At 43.8% G+C, this 13,312-nt stretch overlaps 1 protein-coding gene across 7 annotated transcripts in view; it reads right to left on the bottom strand.

The window, feature by feature from the left end:
• Nucleotides 1–908: 908 nt before the first annotated feature.
• Nucleotides 909–13,312, bottom strand: part of KANSL3 (KAT8 regulatory NSL complex subunit 3) — a 67,057-nt gene continuing 54,653 nt past the window's right edge. For 6 of the 7 annotated variants that reach the window (XM_067007164.1, XM_067007174.1, XM_067007167.1 and 3 more), the window contains 2 exons: nucleotides 2,486–2,594; nucleotides 909–1,012 (listed from right to left, as the gene is read on the bottom strand). In XM_067007164.1, coding sequence (XP_066863265.1) covers nucleotides 1,009–1,012; nucleotides 2,486–2,594 — 113 coding nt within the window. In that variant the 3' untranslated portion in view covers nucleotides 909–1,008. Of the gene's footprint in view, nucleotides 1,013–2,485; nucleotides 2,595–13,312 lie in introns of those variants that run through there. The other variant, XM_067007172.1, reaches the window with a different exon arrangement.

The raw sequence follows: 13,312 nt of genomic DNA, 5'->3' as shown, positions 1-13,312 counted from the left end.
AGGCGGCGGCTTTCGCTCTGTTTTAAGATCAGCCAGGCCTGATTCCTAAGCAAGTTAACTCTAAGAATGTCCTGCTGGAAAACTCAACAGGGCTTCCAGACAGGAGGGCATGGCAGAATTGGGTCATTGCAGAGCCACCTGTGCAGTGTCCTCTGGTTTCCAGGCTGCAGGGGCAGGCGGTGATGGGTGGACGGGACAAGGGCTCAGGTACACCCTTGCCCGGCTCCTCAGGTATCAAAAGCCTTTGCCCCACTCTGGCCATGTCAAGTGGAGCCACTGCCCAGCTGTGTTTGTGAGGCCGCCCAGGAGGGAAAGGGCCGCTGGAGGGAGAGCAGGAAGGGGCTCCCAGGCAGGGAGGGGCTGCCTCCCAGCCTCCACCCCTTCCACGACCGACCAACGATCCTGACTGTCCGGTTCTTGGCTTGGTGTTCGACATTCCTACCACCTTCCTGGCCTGGTCACCCCTCCCTTGAGGGAGCAGGGGGTGGGGAGGAAAGATCAAGGAGGTGGAAGGCAGACCCCCAGCCCTGAGACCCACTCCCCCATGGTTCAGGAAGGATGCTTAGGCCCTTTACTTGCAAACAACAGGAATCAACTCCCACCCAGGCAGGAAAGAGCTTGCACGGCTCACAGGACTGCAGGGAGAGCTGGCCAACCATGTTGTGCGGGCACTGCCCTGCGCCGGCTCCACTGGCTCCTCTCTTCCCAACCCTGCATTCAACGACATCACGCTGGTAGCCTGAACTAGGCCAAAGTGAGAGGATTCACATCCTCCCCAAGCCAGCACTCCGGCATTTCCCAGCACACCACTGCCATCTGGCTCAGCTCTGCTGCCTTCTCCCCCGGGGGTCTCAGGGTAAGGACACATTTTTCAGGAGAGAGAGTCTGATCTCAGGTCCTGTGCTTACCTGTGTTACCTCACAGGAAGTGTGTCTGCCAGGTAGACCAAAACAGTAGCTGCCACGCTGGTGACACCAGACGAAGAGGGTTCACTGGGCCTCCATTTCCTCACCTGTAATATGGAAGTAAGTAATTTCTACCTCAAGAGTCATGGGCACTTAGTGAAAGTGCTTTGTAAACTAAAGTTATGGATGAATGTGAATCATCAACTCCTTCCCGGCACTTCTGCTTGGCCAGCCTGACCACCCCCTGCTCAGCTCCCAACCTCAGGGCCTTTGAAATTCCTGGTGTACTGACCGCTGCTCTCCAGCCTGGCTTCCGACTCAGAGTCACCCTGACCTTTGGATCCTGTCTGGTCTGGGACAAGAATGGCAGATCAGATCTGCTTCATCCCAGGTACCAGCTCTGATTGATGGTGGTTTGTCTGCAGCTCTGGGCTGACTCAGTGTGAAAGTGATATAATTGACTAGTAATGTCTGCCAAGGGCCCAGGAGAGAGAGGCTGCTCACCTGCCACAGAGCCGCCATGTGTATGCATGATGACTGGCTGGTGGCCACGTGATGACGGGCTGTCTAACTTAAACTCAGGTCCCTGACCTCACTGCCACGTCTCAGCCGCAGGTCCTGCGCAGAGCTGTCTGGTTTCCCTCCCACATAAGCAGTGGTTGTGGAGGAGCAGTGTTTCAGCTGGGGAGCCAAATCCTAGAAGCTTGGGTTGGACATCACCTGCCCATGAGCTACTGAGTTGAATGCCTGGGTAGTAATCAGGGAGGCAGCTTCTTCGGAGAGGTCCAGGTAGGCTGGCCCCAACTGTGCAAAAAAATAAAAAGTCTTTCCACGTGGGCTGTGTGGAGAGATATTATCTAGGATGAACTCCAAGAGTAGAGTGGAACAATTCTAGCGTCCCTTGTGGAGTAACTGCGGTGCATTTGAGATGGTGTTGGGTACTGGGGAAGTCAGGAGATGATAAATTAAAAGAATCATTCCAACTTTGATCAGCTCACTGCCCTGCATAAACCTGGCCCATGCACTCCACTGCCCTCAAGTTAAACCCCAGATGTCTTAGTGTGGAAGGCTCTTTATTGGCCCTGTTTCCTCCCAGTCTCCTGACTCCCTACCCCCATGGCATCCCCACCCCCCAAGGCAACCTCTGTCTGGGCTGAGCCCTGAGGCACCACCTCAGCTCCCCTGCATGCCTGGCTCTCCCTCGGATCTGGAAGCAGAGAAAACATTGACCTGAAAAACATTCTCTTCACAGCTCCCACCCTTCCTTCCAGCCTCGCTCAGAAGCCTTCTGAGGAAGACTTACTGGCTCAGGTACCCATCCCATGTGCCTTCACGGCACCCAGTGCTACTCCCATCCTGCTGGTGCAGGACCTATTACAAGTCTGTACCTTCCCCCCAGACTGCAGGCTCCCTGAGGGCAGCCAGTGTTTCCCGTTCACCACCAATCCCCAATCCTACCTACCTCCATAGGACAGGTGTCCTAGGCCCACCCGAATAATTATTATGTTACTTGTTCCTAGTAGTCAACATCAGGGCCCTGTTCCCCAGCCACCTCTGAGTGGCTCCCAGAGGGCTCTTACATGTGCAGGAGCTGTCCCCGGGTTATTTCTGGAGAACTGTTCCTCACCCCATCAGCCCAGAATGCTGGTGGCCCTGGACAGGAGTGACCTGGGCCAACTCCCCACCTGGCTTTGGAGAAAGGATAGAACAAACTCTTGACTACTGCTTCAGAAATATGGGCCAAGCCCCATCCCCTTCCCCCTTAAACACACACACACACACACACACACACACACACACACAGTTGAAACTAGGCAGGGAGAGATACAAGACTTTATTAAAATTTCAGGAAGAACAGAAGGGAGACACAACAAAGACACAAGCCATAACTGCTTCTTGAAGTTGCTACTCAACCCCACCCATGTGGCAGGTGCTGCTCCCAGCTCCCAATGTAGCAAAATGGAAATATATATATATATATATATATATATCTCACATGTCATTACTATTTTTTAAATGAGTATTTAGTAGTATTCCTTGAAGATAAGCAATAGGAACCAGCTGGGTAATTTAAGAAAAGGATGGAAAGGAGATGGTGGCTCATAAACGTGAAGGACTAGAGTAGAACCAGGCCTTGGAAAGCACAAGTCAGATCTGTGCATGGGATGTAAGCCAATCATAACAATTCTGTTCCCACTTCTCCAGTCTCCTGGCAGGTGGGAGCCATGACCCAAATCTGGCCACTGAGATGTTATGGACTGAATTGTGTCCCCCACTCCCCATTCAAATATTAAACCCTTAACCCCCAATGTGACTATATTTGGAGATACGGCCTTTAAGGAGGTAATTAAAGTTAAGAGAGGTCATGAGGATGGGGCTCTAATTCAATATGACTGGTGTCTTTAGAAGAAGAGACACCAGATCTTCCCCCCCACCCTCTCTCTGAACAGAGGAAAGACCATGTGAAGATGCAGCAAGAAGACAGCCATCTTCAAGCCAGGAAGAGAGGCTTCATCAGAAAAAAAAAAAAAAAGCAAAAACTGACAGAATTGAAGGGACAAATATTTCTATAGTAATAGAGACTTCAATACCCCACTCACAATAATAGATAGAACAATCAGACAAAAGTAAGGAAATAGAGGACTTAACACAATAAACCAACTAGATCTAACAGACACATACAGAACACTTCACCCAACAACAACAGCATACACATTTTTCTCAAGTGCACATGGGACATTTTCTAGGATAGACCATACGTTAGGCCATAAAGTAAGTCTCAATAGATAGCAAAAGATAGATATCATTAAAAGTATCTTCTCTTACCACAATGGGCTGAAGTTAGGAATCAATAACAAAATTAAAACTGGAAAATTCATAAATGGTAGAAATTAAATAATATACTTTTAAACAACAATGGACCAAAAAAGAAATCACAAGGAAAACTAGAAAATACTTAGAGATGAATGAAAAGGGAAACACTTAAAAACAGAACTACCACAGGAATTCCCTGGTGTTCCAGTGGTTAGGACTCTGCGCTTCCCCTGCAGGGGACACTAAGATCCTGCAAGCCATATAACACACCAAAACAAAACAAAACAAAACGAACTACCCTATGATCCAGCCATTACACTCCTGGGTGTTTATCCAAAGGAAACAAAATCACTATCTAGATATATGTACCCCCCTATTCATTGCAGCACTATTTGCAATAGCTAAGACATGGAAACAACCTAAGTGTACAGTGACAAATGACGATAAAGCAAATGTGGTGTATATACACAGTGGAATATTATTCAGCCATAAAAAAGAATGAAACCATGCCCTTTGTGACATGAATGGACCTTGAAGGTATTTTGCTAAGTGAAGTAAATCAGACAGAGAAAGACAAATACCATATGATCTCATTTATAATGTGGAATCTAAAAAACCCCAAACTCAAAGACACAGAGAACAGATTAGTGGTTGCCAGAGGTGAGAGATAGGGGGTGGGCAAAATGGGTGAAGTTGGGCAAAAGGTACAATTTTCAGTCTTCCAGTTATAATTATATCCTGGGGATATAATTTACAGCATGGTGACTATACTTAATACTGTATTGTATATTTGGAAATTACTAAGAGAGTAAATCTTAAAAGTTCTCATCACAAGGAAAAAAAAATTGTAACTGTGTGTGGTGATGGATATTAACTAAATATCATGGTAATCATTTCATGATATATACATATATCAAATCATTATGTTGTACACCTAGAACTAATACAATGTTATATGTCAATTATATCTCAATAAAAAAGGAAAAATAAATAAAACTTTGAAAAAACCCCCAAGAAAATGAAAACATGATATAACAAAATCTATGGGACACAGCAAAGGCAGTGCTAAGAGAGAAATCTATAGTTATAAATGCATTAAAAAATACAAAATCTTAATTAGGAACATGGGATTAACAGACACACACTACTATATATAAAACAGATAAGCAAAAAGGATTTATTGTATAGCACAGGGGACTATATTCAATATTTCATAATAACCTATAATGGAAAATAACCTTAAAAAGTATACATAAATGAATCACTTTGTTGTACACCTGAACTAACACAATACTGTAAATCAACTATACTTCAAAATTTAACCTCCCCACACACAAAAACCAAAAATCCCCTCAAGATCTTAAATCAACAACTTAAGGAACTAGAAAAAGAAGAACTAAACCCAAAGTTAGCAGAAGGAAATGATAAAGATTAGAGCAGAGATAACAAAACAGAGAATAGAAAAACAAAAGAAAATCAATAAAACCAAAAGGTGGTTCTTCAAAAAGATTTTAAAAATGACAAATCTCTAGCTAGATGGACCAAGAAAAAAAGAGAGAAGACTCAAATTACTAAAAATCAGAAATGAAAGTGGGGGCATTACAGAAATAAAAAGACTTACAAGAGAGTGTTGTAAACAACTTCACACCGAAATATTAGATAATCTGGATGAAATGGGGAAATACCTAGAAACACAAAACCAACACCAAGACTAAATCACGAAGAAATAGAAAATCTGAATAGATTTATAAGTAGTAAGGAGATTGAATCAGTAAACAAAAATCTCCCAACAAAGAAAAATTGAAAACGTGACGGCTTCACTGGTGAATTCTACCAAACATTTAAAGGAGAACTAATGCCAATCCTTCCCACTTTTTCAAAATACAAGGAGGTGAAGACTTACACAATGAAAATAACAACACTGCTGAAAGAAATTAAAGAAGACCTAAGTAAATGGAAACACATCCCATGTTCAGGGATTGGAAGACGTACTGTTAAAATGTCAATATAACCCAAAGCAATCTACAGATTCAGTGCAATCCTTATAAAAATCCCAATGATGAGTTTTGCAGAAATAGTAAAACCCATCCTAAAATTCACATGGAATCTCAAGGGACCCCCAATAGCCAAAACAATCTTGAAAAATAACAAAACTGGGGGGCTCACAGTCCTCATTTCAAAACTTACTACAAAGCTACAACAATCAACACTGTGGAATTGGCATAAAGGCAGACATATAGACCTATGGAATATAATAAACAGCCCAGAGATAAACCCTCACATATATGGTCAAATGATTTTTGACAAAGATGCCAAGACTATTCAATAGGGAAAAGATAGTCTATTCAACAAAATGTGCTGGGAAAACTGAATATCCACACATAAAAGAAGTTAGACCTTACTTAACACCAGATAGAAAAGTTAAATTCAAAATGGATCAACACCTAAATGTAAGAACTAAGACAATAAAACTCTTAGAGAAAACACAGGACAAAAGCTCCACAACACTGGATTCAGCAATGATTTCTTGGTTATTATATCAAAGGCATAAGTAATAAAAGAAAAAAATAGACAAATTGGACTTCATGAAAATTTAAAAAACTAAACATTTTGCATCAAAAGACATTAACCACAGTAAAAAGGCAACCCACAGAATGGGAGAAAATATTTGCAAATCATGCATCTGATAAGGGATTAATATCCAGAATATATAAACAACTTCCAAAACTCAACAGAAAAAAAAAAAAAAAAAAAAAAGCAAAGAACTTGAACAGACATTTCTCCAAATAAAATACATAAATGGCCAATAAGCACAGGAGAGGATGCTCAACTATCATTAGGGAAATGCAAAGCAAAACTACAATGAAATACCAGCTTACACCCATTAGGATGGCTACTATTAAAAAAGCAAACAGGGCTTCCCTGGTGGCGCAGTGGTTGAGAGTCCACCTGGCGATGCAGGGGACGCGGGTTTGTGCCCCGGTCCGGGAAGATCCCACGTGCCGCAGAGCGTCTGGGCCCGTGAGCCATGGCCGCTGAGCCTGCGCGTCCGGAGCCTGTGCTCCGCAATGGGATAGGCCGCAACAGTGAGAGGCCCGCGTACAGGGAAAAAAAAAAAAAAGCAAACAAACAAAAAACCCCCCAGAAAACAGCAAGTGTTGGTTATAGAGGATGTGGAGAAATTGGAAAGCTCATGTACTGCTTGTGGGAGTGTAAAATGGCATAGCCACTGGGGAAAACAATATGGTGGTTCTTCAAAAATTTAAAAATAGAACTACCATATGATTCAGCCATTCCACTTTTGAGTATATACCCAAAAGAACTGAAAGCAGGGTCTTGAAGAAATATTTGTACACCCTTGTTCACAGAAGCACTATTAAACAGCTAAAATGTGGAAGCAACCCAGGTGTCCCTTAACTGATGAGTGGATAAGCAAAATGTGGTATATACATACAATGAGATATTATTCAGCCTTAAAAAGGAAGGGACTTCCCTGGTGGTGCAGTGATTGAAAATCCACCTGCCAGTGCAGGGGACATGGGTTTGATCCCTGGTCTGGGAAGATCCCACACGCTGTGGAGCAACTAAGCCCATGCGCCATAACTACTGAGCCCACGCACCACAACTACTGAAGCCTGCACACTCTAGGGCCCACATGCCGCACTACTGAGCCCTCGTGCTGCAGCTACTGAAGCCCGCGTTCCTAGAGCCCGTGCTCCGCAACAAGAGAAGCCACCGCAATGAGAAGCCTGCACATCACAACAAAGAGTAGCCCCAGCTTGCCACAACTGGAGAGAAAGCCCACACGCAGCAACGAAGACCCAACGCAGCCAAAAAAAAAAGGAAGGAAATTCTTCAATATGCTACAACATGGAAGAACTTAAGGACATTACGCTAAGTGAAATAAGCCAGTCACAAAAAAGACCAATACCGTATGATTCTACTTATATGAGGTACTTCCTAGAGTAGTCAAAATCATAAGAACAGAAGGTGTCGTGGTGGTTGCCAGGGGCTAAGGGGAGGGAAGAATGGGGAGTTACTGTTTAATAGTTACAGAGTTTCAGTTTTACAAGATGAAAACAGTCATGGGTGTAAATGGTGGCGCAACAAAGGAATGTATTTAATACCACTGAACTGTACAGTTAAAATTTGTTAGGACAGTAAATTTTATGTGTATTTTACCATAGTAAGAAAAAATGACTGGAAAAAAGCCTGAATTTAAGCGCTAAATGTTTGCTATTATTCTCCCTACTAAGGGGGACAAATCAAGGCCTAGATGCAAGCAGGACTCAGCATCGACAAAATGATGCAGAGGCAGGTAATTCCCTGGTGGTCCAGTGGTTAAGAATCCGCCTTCCAATGCAGGGGATGTCGGTTTGATCCCTGGTCTGGGAACTAAGATCCCACATGCTGCGGGGCAACTTAGCCCGCACGCTGCAACTACTGAGCCCACGTGCCACAACTAGAGAGCCCGCGCACTGCAACTACAGAGCCCATGTGCTCTGGAGCTCATACACCACAACTAGAGAGAAGCCTGTGTGCCACAACTAGAGAGAAGCCTGCATGCCGTAACAAAGAGCCTGCATGCTGCAACTAAGACCCAACTCATCCAAAAATAAATAAATAAATATTTTTTAAAAAACGAAACAAAAAACAAACAAATGATGCAGAGGCAGAGCTGAGTTGGGGGCCAGAATCTGATCTTGTGCAGCTCCTAACAATAACTCAATGCTGTCTTGGCCTTTTTCTCCTGGTTGTAAGATGACTGCAGCAGCTCCTACAGCTATGTCCTTTGAGGGAAGGAAACAGTGGTCAATGGAGAGCAGAGAATTTCTCCTCAAATACCTCTCCCTTTTTATGAGAGGGAAAACCCTTTCTAGTAGCCCCTGGCCCATTCCTCTTATAACTTGCTAGCCAGGACTGGGATACATGCCCACCTCTCAGTAAGGGCTGAGTCCTCTTTCCCTGAGAAAATGTTTTCCCCCAATTCTTCAACAAAACTGGAATTTTATTAGTATGGAAAATGGGAGAATAGCCATCAGTTTTGCTATACCATTCTTAAACATCCCTTGGCCACCCTACCATTAAGACTCTTCCCTAGTCCCACCTCCCTCAGAAGCACAAGTGAATATAAATTAATTCCTCACTCTGTTTGCTTGAGTTTCTGCTAATACTCAGGTAGTCAGAGACACACCATCTGTTTCAGTTTCCTAAGCTTTCCCTAAACCACAAGTTCTCTCCCCAAGAGAAATTCTAATGTCAGCTCATTACAAATAAAAAGCTACCTGTATGGTATGATTTCAACTATTTAAAACATGTACAGAAAAGGACTGGGAACAAACACATCAACGTATGAATGAATGATGCAACTGGTGCAACTGGCTGTGAGATTATAAGCATTCTTTCCTTTTTTACACTTTTCTGTACTTGGCAAAATTTCTACGCCGAATATATATGCCTTTTATAGTTAAAAATATATCTATACGGCTTCCCTGGTGGCGCAGTGGTTAAGAATCCACCTGCCAATGCAGGGGACACGGGTTTGAGCCCTGGTCCTGGAAGATCCCACATGCCGCGGAGCAACTAAGCCCGTGCGCCACAACTACTGAGACCGTGTTCCACTACTACTGCAGCCCGCGTGCCTAGAGCCCATGCTCCACAACGAGAAGCCACCACAATAAGAAGCCTGCACACCACAACTAAGAAGAGACCTCACTTGCTGCAACTAGAGAAAACCTGAGTGCAGCAAACGAAGACCCAACACAGACAAAAATAAATAAATTAAATAAATAAATTTATTTTAAAAAGAAGGGGATCCCCCTGGAGATCCTTTTATTTATATGTTTAGATATATATATATATATACACACACACACACATATAGTGTTGCTTATTCTGTTTGCCCCTCCAGATTTATCCTTCTCCCTCTCTGCTCTGCTTTGTGTCCTAGGACACTATTCTAGGATGCTGACCTATATGATAGACTTCTGCTTTGCCTTCTAGCTTCCACCTGGGTTTAGCCCATGGGAAGCACAAGCAGGAAATGAGGCAGGAGAGGAGACTGGAGTATTTGTTCCTAATACCCATCTGTAACAGAAAACAAACCTGACTCCACATTGGATCTATTTCTTTAGCTCTAACCTTTGTGCTCTGTTGCCTGTACTAGTCATGCTGGCTCTACATCTTTGTCTCAAATAATAAAAGACTGGGGCTTCCCTGGTGGCGCACTAGTTAAGAATCTGCCTGCCAATGCAGGGGTCACGGGTTCGAGCCCTGGTCCGGGAAGATCCCACATGCCGCGGAGCAACTAAGGCTGTGCACCACAACTACTGAGCCTGCGCTCTAGAGCCTGTGAGCCACAAATACCGAGGCTGAGTGCCACAACTACTGAAGCCTGCGCGCCTAGAGCCCATGCTCCGCAACAAGAGAAGCTACCGCGATGAGAAGCCCGCGTACCGCAGTGAAGAGTAGCCCCCTATTCCCACAGCTAGAGAAAGCCTGTGCGCACCAACGAAGACCCAGTGCAGCCAAAAATAAATAAATAAATATAATAATAATAATAATAATAAATGACTGTTGCCTAAAGCCTGAAATATACATCATACCCCTTTCTCAAGGCTGTCTCCCAGGCTTGACCTTTAAAGATATGACACTTTTCATTCATATAGAGATAAAAAGTTGCAGAATAGAGAATAACATTTGTCTTATTGGAGGTTTACAGGAACATTGTGACCAGACTTATGTGGACAGCTGTAACAACAAAGGATTATCACAACACTCCCAGGGCAATAACCAGCCACACCCGTTCCCCACTTAGCATAAAAGAAGCTTGAGGGACTTCCCTGGGGGCACAGTGGTTAAGAATGCACCTGCCAATGCAGGGGACACAGGTTCAAGCCCTGGTCTGGGAAGATCCCACATGCCGTGGACCAACTAAGCCTGTGCGCCACAACTACTGAGCCTGAGCTCTAGAGCCCGTGAGCCACAACTACTGAAGCCTGTGCACCTAGAGCCCATGCTCCGCAACGAGAAGCCACTGCAATGAGAAGCCCGCACACCACAACAAAGAGTAGCCCCCACTCTCCGCAACTAGAGAACGCCCGCCTGCAACAACGAAGACCCAACGCAGCCATAAATAAATAAATAAATAAAGGCATACATACATACATACATACATACATACTCAATGTGATTTTTTTAAAAAAAGAAGCTTGACCTCTAACTTGGTTAAGATGATTCTTTGGGACACCAGTCTGTCACCTTCTCGGTCTGCTGGCTTTCCAAATAAAGTCACTATTCCTTGTCCCAACACCTCATCTCTTGATTTATTGGCCTGTTGTGTGACAAGCAGTAACATACCTACCTCACTCCCTCTTGTATTCCTCTTCCAGTCAAAGTCAGGTGGCCCTTCTACGGGGCTACAGTAACAGTGCTCCTTTGGGTCAATGGGTGGTAACAGTTTTCCACTGTTGAGTCCCTGGGTGCTTCACCGTTCCTTGTTTTTTCTCTTACCCTGACTAAATGGTCTCTTCATTAACTCTGATGTGCTCTTTGAGTACGCCATCTCTTCTTGCAAAGGTGTTAAATGATAACTCTATTAATAAACTCTTTGAAAGAAGACACATCTGATCATTCAGAGTGGAATAAGATTTGAAAGAAAGGTGTGTTGATTCACTCAAGCACATATGCAGTTCTTGGAGCCTAAACAGGAAAAGAACCTGTCCTACTGCCTGCTGATGGCTTGCACAGTAGCTTCCTCCTCAGAGAGAGGACGAATTCCAGCCCAGTTCTTATCCTCATGGAGACAGAATCCTTGCCATAGAAAATTTTCCTGTAAAAAGTGCTGTGTGCTACAATCTCTTCAAAAATTGGTTTTGTGGTACCTTCTAAAGCTGGACATAAGTATACCCTATGACCCAGCAATTCCATTCCACCAAAAGAAATGAGTACATGTATTCATCAAAAGGAATGAACATAGTTGCATCATTTATAATAATCCCAAACTAGGAACTATCATATGGTGATATATTCATACAATGAAATACTATACAACATTAAGAATGATCTATTGATGATGAACCTCACATAATGTTGAAAAAAGCCAGACACACAAAAAGGTACATGATTCCATCATTATAAAGTTTAAAAACAGGCAAAACCAATCTATAAGTGGTGGAAGTCATGAAAGAAATTACTCTGAAGTAGGACGGGGACAGTGTGGTACTGTTCATGTGTTGGGAAAATTCATCATTACTGTACACTTTCTACTTGTGCACTATTCTGCATGTACATTGTATTTGAATTAGAAGTTTACATTTTAGAAAGTGCCATGTGGAATCGCTGCATGTCAGAGACACTCTTGTACCAGAAAATTGTTTTAGGGCTTCCTGTGTCTAGAATGGGCTCCATAGGAGGTAGAAGACTTTTGCGTCTGCCCCCTGGTATCCAGCTTCCCAGCCCATGAGACAACAAGCACTCCCAGAATGAGCCCACAGTCTACAGAAGCAGTAGCAAGTACTGCTCAGAACCAGCTCTGCCACCTGCTGTTAGGCCAGGGTCAGTGAAACAGAATGGGCCCTTTTTGAAGACATTTTGGTCTTTCCCAGCCCTCTACCATGAGCTGTGTGGCCCTGGAGAATTCTCTTCCTCTCTCCAAGACTCAGATTCCTCCTCTGGAAATTGAGGGAGGGTACCAGATGCCAGAGATCCCCAAAGCTCACCTAAGGCACTTATTAAAATGCAAATTGGGGATTTCCCTGGTGGTCCAGTGGTTAAGAATCTGCCTTCCAATGCAGGGGACGTAGGTTCGATCCTTGGTCAGGGAACTAAAATCCCACATGCTGCAGGGCAACTAAGCTCCCGCGCCACAACTACTGAGCCTGCATGCTCTGGAGCCTGAGTGTCACAACTAGAGAAGCCCGTGTGCCACAATGAAGACCCCACACACAACGAAAGATCCAGCATGCTGCAACGAAGATCCTGCGTGCTGCAACTAAGACCTGACACAGCCAAATAAAATAAATAAATAAGTGAAAATAACTAAAAAATAATAATAAAATAAAATGCAAATTCTATGGCACAATCCCAGACCTGAATCAGAAGAGTGGGATTTGGTCATAGTTTAAATCCCAAAATAATTCAGTGAGCCAGGTGTGTGGAAAATATGGCCAAGCATCATCTCCAAGGACCCTACCAGCTGTTCTTTATCTGACATTTTGCCCCCATGGTTCTTGGGGCTCAGGGTTCTGGATCACAAAGACTGAGACAAAACAGCCTCTATCAGTTCGAGTTACCTTGGACTCTAATTGGTAAATTTAATTCATTTGTATTTACTATAATTACTGTAATAGGACTTATTCTGTATTTTCTGCTTAGGGTATTTCTCTCTCTCTCTCTCTTTTTTTTCTTCTTTCTTACTTTCCAATAGATTTAGCCAAAAAAATTTTTTTTGCTTGTTGGTTGTGCCGTGTGGCTTGCGGGATCTCAGTTCCCCAACCAGGGATTGAACCTGGGCCACAGCAGTGAAAGTGCCAAATCCTAACCACCAGACTGCCAGCGAACTCCCTAGCAAGTTTTCGTTTATTGGTTTAAAA

The sequence above is a fragment of the Kogia breviceps genome, chromosome 11 (genome assembly GCF_026419965.1).
Source record: "Kogia breviceps isolate mKogBre1 chromosome 11, mKogBre1 haplotype 1, whole genome shotgun sequence".
NCBI classification, from domain to species: domain Eukaryota; kingdom Metazoa; phylum Chordata; class Mammalia; order Artiodactyla; family Physeteridae; genus Kogia; species Kogia breviceps.
Note: the sequence above shows the minus strand (reverse complement) of the source record. Positions and strands in the feature narration are given on the sequence as shown.